The 9,902-nt window shown below is 42.5% G+C and overlaps 1 protein-coding gene across 1 annotated transcript; it reads left to right on the forward strand.

Moving 5' to 3' along the window:
* Positions 1-1,948: 1,948 nt before the first annotated feature.
* On the forward strand, positions 1,949-8,190 carry rasgrp2 (RAS guanyl releasing protein 2 (calcium and DAG-regulated); the record flags this gene model as incomplete). The annotated part of the gene is made up of 15 exons (XM_080855263.1): positions 1,949-2,018; positions 2,142-2,244; positions 2,386-2,442; positions 2,617-2,748; positions 3,027-3,177; positions 3,546-3,719; positions 3,947-4,063; positions 4,325-4,606; positions 4,911-4,991; positions 5,443-5,544; positions 5,722-5,837; positions 6,064-6,205; positions 7,348-7,384; positions 7,522-7,680; positions 7,905-8,190. 15 exons carry the CDS (start codon positions 1,949-1,951, stop codon positions 7,952-7,954), a joined length of 1,773 nt encoding a protein of 590 aa, XP_080711389.1. The 3' UTR covers positions 7,955-8,190.
* Between the last annotated feature and the right edge of the window lie 1,712 nt (positions 8,191-9,902).

The raw sequence follows: 9,902 nt of genomic DNA on the forward strand, positions 1-9,902 counted from the left end.
TCTTACAGTAGCTAATGATGCCATGTTCCCTTCAATGTTTTCTGAGCTGCAATATCCTTCTTGCACCGGTAGATGGCGATGAGAAAGTTTGTTATGTTTTTAACTGCCTTTCAAGTTCTTTCCTTGCTGACTGATCAGCGGGGGAAAATATACGGTATTTAGAAAATCTAAATGGGCTTCCGGTCAGGAAACTGTTTTGCTCTTTAGGCCATAGATATATATTAAGGCCTTTATATCTATGCTTTAGGCCCCCACCTACGGATTTTGTTCTGTTTTATTTATTCTGTCTGGTCATTTTGTTGTTTGCTCTCTTGCCTCTCTAATTGTGTAGTCTGGTTTTGTGTTATTATTTTTGATAACGATTTAACATTTTTTGACACGTTGAAATGTTGAAATGCTTTGATAAAAATGTGACCACCAGATGGAAGCAAAGGGCAATAGTACGGGTTTTGTAGCATCCGGAAGCCTGGCGTTAAAGCAGCATGAAGGAATTTTGGTCGATAACAACATAAAATGCATGCTGAAACCCTGCAAACCCTGCATTTTTCATAACCGTAAACCATAAAAATGAATTTGAAGATGATGCCATAACTAGTTTCCAATAAAATACCTCAAAAAGTGTCAGAGGCTGCACAGTGTTGCTTCCACACCAACTGAGCTTTTATAGCATACAGAGATCCGTCTTAGTTCTGAATTTCCTTGTGTGGGTTTGCTGTGTAATAGACAGAACTTTAATCATAGCTCTGTAATAGTCGCCATCTTCACATAAAACCCTGAGGCAATCACTGTATACCATCGCACTTTGTGGGCGGCAGAGCAGTTTTTACCACACATTATTATTGAGATGAAGAAAAGTACAATCATTACTCTGTTCATCATGTCAAATACAACAACATATTGCAGAAATGGTGTCATGTCATATCCTGTCATGCTCATTACAGCTGAAATGTTTATGGTGATTTAGCACAACATGCACTGAAAAACCCTTGAGGTTAAACTGTTAGGTTTATATGTGACAACCAAAAGTGCCACTGGGAAAAACAAAAAAAAACACTATGATCAAACCCTACCCCACCCTGTGTGTGGATGGGTATGTGTGTGTGTGTGTGTGTGTGTGTGTGTGTGTGTGTGTGTGTGTGTGTGTGTGTGTGTGTGTGTGTGTGTGTGTGTATGGGTGTTTATGAGAGGGAAAGAGAACGAGAGATAGAGATGATCTTACTACACTGTAGCCTACTGACGGAAAGCCATGTTTAGTACGTTAGAAACAGGAAGTCTGAGTAGTCAAAAACGCTCAGCAGAGGAAATCATGTGAGACAGATGTGCTCACGAGGCATCACCATTGCATTCTTCTGAAACTAAGTGGTTTGCAGGATCTCACACATATACAGCGCACCTTCCTAAATGAATGTGTGATTTCTTTAGGTTTTCTTTAAGTTAAACCACTGGGTAGATGAGTTTTAATCTGGGCACTCTTCTGGCGTGTGATGCTTAATCTACGGTAAACTGGGTTTTTGGATTTCCAGATGTTGTCTTATTCATAGAAGGTAAGATTATTTGGATATTGAAGCATGTGCACATAATTGTTTTTGACATGACATTCAACAGTATTTATCATTTAAACAAGCTACTTTTTCATTCGATAATAAACAGTACATACATAAGAGTACATATTAATTGAATTGAAAAGAGTAGCACATCCCCAATAAAGGCTTTATCAGTTTGTTTCACCTACTGTACATGAACTGCACTTGTTCTTAATTGCCCATAATTCATCATGCTCATTGGTACACTCTGCATGCATGCACTGAAAACCCAAAGTACCAATGGCACGAGTTTTTTTAAGTTTTTTTTTTTTGAAGTGATGCCTTCTTCATTGCTAAATAACTCCTCCGACAGTCCAGTCTTGCATGTGTCGTCTGCAGTGTGAACCAATCAGGAGGCTTAGAGGATGGAGAACGTGGTGCTGGATCAGTCTGCAACGGTGGAGGAGCTGGTGGAGGCCTCCATCAAAGTGTTCGGTCAGTACTGGCATTTCCCTTCCTTTCTGTGTTATCTAAATCAAAGATAGGCCGTATAATAATGTCTTACTCATTACCTCTGTCCTCCTCTCCTCCTCTCCTCCCCCTGTGTGTGTGTGACAGATGCTGAGGGGCCATCAGGTGACGTGTCTCTCACCAGAATGTTCCTTATGATGCATTCCTGGTATCTGTCCTCCACAGACCTCGCCAAAACCCTCTTGGTCAAGTATCCTTTGAAATTAAGATGTACGCTTCCCCCCGCTGAAGTATTAGACTTTTTCATGTCACTGATTGTTCATTGAGTATGCACTTAATTTACAAGTACCCAATGCTTATAATCTCAAGTGAAGACTTAACAGCCCAACAGGTCACAGGATCCAAATTGCTCCTCTAGTCGGCAGTTGCAGATCTGTCATCTTATCAAGTGAGCAAGTATATATACTTTATGAGGGAATTATGTTTCATCATATCAAATCCGTCGTCTCTATCCAAATTTGGAAAACAAAATCGTATTCAGCACACATTTATGTAATACATTAAAATGTGTGCTGGATGTTTTTCTATATGGAGCTTAAGATTTCTTTTTTGGGTCTATCAGGTATTGGATATCTGAGTTCCCAGCAGAGTTTGATCTGAACCCAGAGTTGGCCAATCAGATCAGAGAATTCAGAGACCTTCTCACAGCGAATGGAAATAACCACCTCAGTCAACTGATTGACATTCAGAGCGTGTGAGTCCTGAGTCTGACATGCATCTTCCAATTGAAATGTCTGCTGGTCCAACTTTTGTTCTTGACATGAGATTTTGGGATTTGATTCTGGGACATCAAAGTCTGAGATATTAATTTGTGGGTAGATTTTTGTTTTGTTGAATCATCTTTCAGCGTGCAGCACTTGCTGCGTCATTTTTCATTCATTCCTACTGAAGGGAGTGATTCATGGTTCTGTTGTGTATGAAAGAAACAAGTGATGTGGAGTGTGGATGGGTGACGTGGCATCTGTTTTCCAGACCCTCGTACTCGTGGAGACGGCAGCTGAGTGACCAGAGCCAGACCCTCTCCAAGAAGAGTAAAACGTCCCTGCTGTTCGATCACCTGGAAGCTTCTGAGCTGGCGGAACACTTCACTTATTTGGAGTACAGGTCCTTCAGCAAGATCCTGGTGAGATGGCGTCTCCCACAAGTGTTTGTCAGTTTTGCAGTATTGACTCCACAAGCATATATAAAGTTTTTAATTCATTCAATTTGTAGTGTGTGTCTGTGTCTGTGTGTGTTTTTGTGTGTGTGTGTGTGTGTGTGTGTGTGTGTGTGTGTGTGTGTGTGTGTGTGTGTGTGTGTATGTGTGTGTGTGTGTGTGTGTGTGTGTGTGTGTGTGTGTGTGTGTGAGAGTGGTTGAGAGAGAGAGAGAAAGAGAGAGAGAGAGAGACTGAGGCATTGTCACGTTACCTGACCTGTGCACACAGCTATGTAACCATGCAAGTCAAGAGCTCTCCATGTACATGTATGGAACCGCTGTGCATTGTGTGTCAGTTCCAGGACTACCATAGCTTTGTGATGCACGGCTGCACAGTGGATAACCCCATTCTTGAGCGCTTCATCACCCTCTTTAACAGCGTGTCCCAGTGGATTCAGCTGATGGTGCTAAGCAAGCCGACGGCCCCGCGGAGAGCAGCGGTTATTTCTCATTTCATCAAAGTGGCCAAGGTCAGCCGAGTGGAACTGAGAAGGCCATTAGAGAGGACTGTGGGACCTTTCTCTCTGAGCCGGATAATAACATTACAGAAGCTGTTCTTTTAGTTGAATTGAAGTTAAACAGTGTGCCAGCGCATGGGTCTGTTATGACCCCTGTGTCATGTCATTGGTGCATTTCTACTGAGCTTTTCTTGTGTTCTGTGATGTGTGTGCGCGTGGGTGTCTGTGCGTCTTCATAGGAGCTGCTGTATCTGCAAAACTTCAACACATTAATGGCGGTCGTGGGCGGCCTGAGCAACAGTTCCATCTCTCGTCTCAAAGAAACCCAGGCTCTCATTAGCAGTGAAGACCGTAAGGTATCAGTCATCCCATCCCACACAAGCCCCGCAGGACCGAAAGGTCTACATAAAAACCAGTATATAGCTTGGAGGAAAAAATGCTATCCAATTAGCACAATGCTATTTGAACTGTTTTTATGCTTTGTTCAAGCTAGCTTCAGAGATTCATTGTGAGGCTTCATAAACATACATGTACTTCACATCTCTGTGTACTGCTTGTATTAAGGTCAACTGGCAGGGTTTGTAATGATGTAGTCCATCTCTGTTTATCCGTTGCAGGTTTTTAACAGTCTAGTGGATGTAGTGACGTCCAGTGGGAACTACAGTCATTATCGCCAACGCTTTTCCGAATGCGAGGGCTTCCGTTTCCCCATCTTGGGCGTCCATCTGAAGGACCTGATCGCGGTGCACGTGGCCCTGCCGGAATGGGCCGACACCGCCAAGAGCCGGGTCAACCTGGTCAAGACCCAGCAGCTTTACAGCATCCTCCAGGAGCTGGCGCTGATCCAGACCACACCGCCCAGCATCACTGAGAGAAATGACCTTCTCAACCTGCTCATGGTGCAGTAGCAGTAGATTACCATTCACACAGACTTTTTCCACCAGACTCCCTTTTCCAAAGCCTCTGACAGTACAAGGAATTGAATGCAATTTATCAGCTAATGTGCTCAGTGGGAGAATCCATGAGCTGGCTTGCCCTTTGCTCTGCCAGTTGCACTCTATAAACGTAGGGACATGCTTGCAGTTAACTTGACATTTACGGCTAACTGACGTCAGAGCATTTGACGTGTTTGATTCATTTGAGGCGAATAATGAGAATAAATCAGATTTTATTTGGTTTATGTTTGCTTTTTTTGTGTTCTAGGTGTCCTTAACTCAGTACCACACAGAGGAGGATATCTATCAGCTTTCACTGCAGAGAGAGCCTCGTAAAGTTGACCGAGCAGTAAGTACCAGTGCTCAGACTCAATGGCCGGGCATTACCCTTTAATTATAACAGACCGGGTAAGCGGAGCATCGCGCAAACGTGTAGATTGGTTATTTGCTTGAATGAACTGACTTGGTGCAAACGGAATTATTTTCACAGTGTTTGGACAGCAGAGATTTCTTGAAACTGCAAATAGGAGTGAAACATGCAGGATGGAATGTGATGGGTTGCAATAGTGCAGGGGATGGTAGTTGCCAGGAAAAACACTGGCCTCTCTAATCACTAAGCTAACATTTAGCTAAGTCATCATTCGGCTCTTTCCTCTCTCTTTCTCTGGGGCTTAACTCAGTAGACACAGAGGCTGAAATCACTTTGGGTTGAGTTTGTTGCATAATGTACAGTATGTGCAGTATGTTCTGAAAATGATCAGATGATCATTCTCTTTGTAACTGTCATTTGTATTGTAAAGATGTCCGTCTCCAGGGCTCCTCCTGTCATTGAGGAATGGTCATCAGTAAAAGCAACAACTGACCCTGCCATAACAGGCAAACACATCGAGAAGATGATTGAGGTGAGATGATTGAGGTATCACTGAGGATGCCTCAGGCTCAGATACATGTCTATAAACCCCAACTTCAATTCATCATATGTGCTGAACATTTATTGAATGAGACGAGAATAAAACAGTCTGCAAAAGACAAATGGTCTTTAAAGGACAGATCAATGAAACTGCGTCTTTATTTCGCAGTCAGTGTTCAAGAACTTTGACACAGATGGAGATGGGCAAATTTCTCAAGAGGAATTTGAGAGCATCAAAAACAACTTTCCCTTCCTGAATAAGTTTGATGACGTGGACAGAAACCAGTGAGAACTCAACACGCTTCCTGTTTCACACCGGCCTTGTTACTATTGTTCCATCACTTCCATCACTTCCTGTCTTCCTATTCTCCTCTCTCTCTCTCTCTCTCTCTCTCTCTCTCTCTCTCTCTCTCTCGCTCTTTCCTTTTAACACTCAGTCTTGCCTCCCTCCACATGGAGGTCTTCGACATTCCTCTTGCATCTATTTGACATCTGTCATGTCCTCCACCAGAGATGAGAGGATTAGCCAAGAGGAGATGATCGAGTATTTTAACAAAGCCATTTCCCAGCTGAGCGGGAAGATGGGCTTCGTCCACACATTCGTGGAGATTCACAGTATCAAGCCCACTCGCTGTGACCACTGCTCAGGCGTCGTAAGTCTGAACACCTTCCTCAGCCACACTCTCACACGAAGAGGGCCCTTTCCTGTACACCTCATCGTCCAAACAATTCAGTCAATCGTTCAACCATTTAAAGCGCCATAGATTTAGAAAAAGCGCCATAAACCTCTTGGTAGGCCTGTAGGAGACTATGGGCTAGATGCTGACGTGCTAGGGCTGACAAGAAGGGGGTTAGATGTAGAGGTCGACCGATATGGGTTTTTCTATAACCGATGCCGATACTTAGAGGTCAGGGTTAACCGATAGCCAATATGGGCTGCCGATTTTTTTTGGCCGATTTTTAGGGCCGATATCTAAAAGTTTTCCCATTAATTTGCATGCTAAAGCGTCACACTAATAAGTAGATGCACACAATTTTACTCCCCTACTAGTATCTTAAGTCTGAAGTCCGTGCCCCCGTACACACACACACAGACACACAGCCTAATACTTACAAACATCCATAATCTAGGAATCCAGAGAACCCCCCCTTTTTTTGAATGTATTATTTATGTTATTATTATTTTAGTTATTCTTTTCTTCAATGTATATACATATATGTATGTGTACAGACTATGATTTGTCTTTATTTTAGGGTTGCTGTCTGGGAGGGGGGAGGGGGGAAGGGAGAATTCTTTGTAAAACTTGAATCCGTCACATTTTATGTTTTCATGTGTTGTTACTTCAAGAAAACAATAAATAAAAAAAATGAAAAAAAAAAAAAGCGGCCAATGCCGATAGATTAAAAAATGACAAATATCGGCCGACCGATATATCGGTCGACCTCTAGTTAGATGAATAGTTTTTCTACTTTGTTTAGTACTCTGAGTTGTGTAGATGCAGCAGCAGCAGCAGTTTCACTGGTTTAGAGAGTACAGGGTGTGAACTTCCTCTTTGCACATTCAGTGTCAGACCCCTCCTAGGTAGAAAACCTCAGTTTCCCTTTTCATAATGTACTTCTCCAGACACTGGTAAACATGTTTACTATACACAAAAGTACTAAATGAATGTATGACCATGGACATGTAATGATATGATATGTACGCTATGTAGAGGTAATGACCATGATTAAGTAATGTCTCCATATGTTTTGCACTTCAACCATAGCAATGAAGCCCCACCTCTTTCTCTTTCAGATCTGGGGACCTTACAAACAAAGATACAAATGCAAAGGTACGGGTGCGTGCCTGCAGTAAACTGTTCTCTGACCTGTTCATTTCACTGGGTGTGTTTCTCCCCTTGCCTGTGTTCTCAGATGTATGTGCTGTGTTCCATCTCTCTCTCTCTCTCTCTCTCGCTGTGTCTGATAGTCTGTGGAGTAAACTGTCACAAGGCCTGCCGTGACAGTCTGGCTGTTGAGTGTCGTAAGCGGACAATGTCTGTGAGCTTTGAGGATTTTGCTTGTCCACGAATTCGGTCCTTAAGTTTTCCTCCCCCTGTTGTGTCTGAACAGGCTGTGCATACTTCAGGTAAAGCACACACACACACATCGGACACACACACACACACACACACACACACACACACACACACACACACACACACTCCCTCTCTCTACCTCTCCACCTCTCTCTTTACCTCTCTCTCTCTCCCTCACACACACACACACACACACACACACACACACTATTCAATAACATATTTATTGAATAGATTAAATCTACATGAATGCCCTGCCTCTCTGCCTTTGTAGTAATTCCAGAGCAATCTCGGGGGGAAGAAGTATTTGACACCCACCTTTGATGAGCCCCCAGAAGCGAGAGGATCACATGACTGAAGGTTACTAATGAGTGTAATCACCAGGACTCCTATTTAAAAATGTATTCATCGTGCAGCTGAAAGAGAACAGTCCATTTCTTTTTTTTTGTTGTTGTTGTTTAAGTTGGCCAGTGTTGTCTGTATCTTTCAGCCGCTCAGACTAGAGGTCAGCTGGCTTGTTGCCTAGTTTCCAGAGGCGGTTGTGAGGCAGCCCACGAGAATGCCCAGCAGAAGGCTGGTGTACAAGGAAGAGGCAAGAAAACGTGCAGAACCTTATTTTTCGACATTTTCTAAACCCCTGTTGCTTTTCTTATCACAGACAGTGGCTTATTGAGTTCTGCTAAACCTGTTCGTAACGATAAATGTATGTGAATTCTTGCCAGCATCAGAACTTTTTGCTGATGTGGCATTTGGTTGTGTGTGTATGTGTGTATTTAGTTTTCTCATCATGGCATTGAAAAGGTCATTTACAAATCAAATGTGCCTCATGCCTGATAAATGCAGTTTTTTTTGCATGTCACTGTGGCCCTTGTACCACTGGAGGGCAGTGTTTCATCTGATTAATGGACTTAGAAGCTATTTCATAAGCACATATTAGCTTGTCATTTTAGGTTATGAGATGGTAGTCAAAACAATTATGACAGTGTGATTTTCCCTATTGGGGGTCTAGAGCTATGTTTTCTACACTGAGGTTGATGAAGTCTATCTTCCTTCAATCTTTACCGTGTATTGTATTGGAGAAAATTCACTAGAAGGTTAAGATTGGAATATAAAATAATCGTTCCCTTATTTCATCAAGAGACAATGACACAAGCGGATCACTATGAGCACATCTCTTACACAGCAAAAGAATAAGCAAGGTTTCTGCCAATATATTTAACAACGACACAACAGAGAAGAATGACTGTAATGTGTTAGAAGCAATATGAGTTAATAGCCCTGATGTACGTAGATGATTCTTTAGCAATTGGTGATTTACAGAGGTGAACATTAGGATGAAAAAACAACCTTTCAACCAGGATGTCTCTAAGAATGTCAATTTGAATGATCCTCTTCCTTTATTGACTCATTTTAAGCATGCATTACACCTATTCACATCTAACAGTTGTATGTCTATGTGCAGACATTAGTATGCTGGAGGGGCGTAAGTACTCACAAACTGGAATAATCAGCCTGTTAATTGCAGCCTGTTAAGCCATTTGTGCAAAAAAAAAAAAAAAAAAAACATAATAGTCCATTTTGATAATGTGCAAAATGAAGGTTGTTTTGAGTGGAGAGTGAATGACCAATGGCGTGGAGGTCTCCTGAGGGGAGATTATATCTACACACACACATACCCACACACACACACACACACACACACACAGATATATATATATATATACAAACATATACATACACTACTGCCAATCCACAAAATGATCTTGCTCTTTGGGCTGAGTTTGGGTCACTATAGGAGCAGTGAAATCCTCATCTGAGTATGTGTAGATGTGCATCTAATGTCACGACACCGAGAGCAGCCTGCTAATCCATGGCGGCTCCTTGAAGACGTGGGGGCTTTGAGAAATAAATTCAAGATATTCAATCAGCCGGCTGAGCCTGGGTCAGGCTTGGCATATGATCAATATGCCCACCATGCAGTGGTGCCTTCAGCATATTTAATGCCCTTCTGTGGGGCAACAAGCTGCCAGAGGCATGGCAGTGAGCCCCTTTGTGCTGGATGTAGTCCAGGCAGTAGTGCACACTGCATAGCAGTTGCACTCGGCAGGCAGTTTCATTTTTGTATTACATCCAAATATCATGTCCTTCTTCTCCCTTAATACAGCTCATTCTTTCCCTCCATCAGTATTTCAATTTTCATTTATTCTGTTGTTTGGTTATTAAAATGTCATTCCTGCAGAGGTGGGGTTGAACTGTTTATTTCCTTTTATAC

This window comes from Sprattus sprattus (genome assembly GCF_963457725.1).
Source record: "Sprattus sprattus genome assembly, chromosome: 1".
Taxonomy (NCBI): Eukaryota; Metazoa; Chordata; class Actinopteri; order Clupeiformes; family Clupeidae; genus Sprattus; species Sprattus sprattus.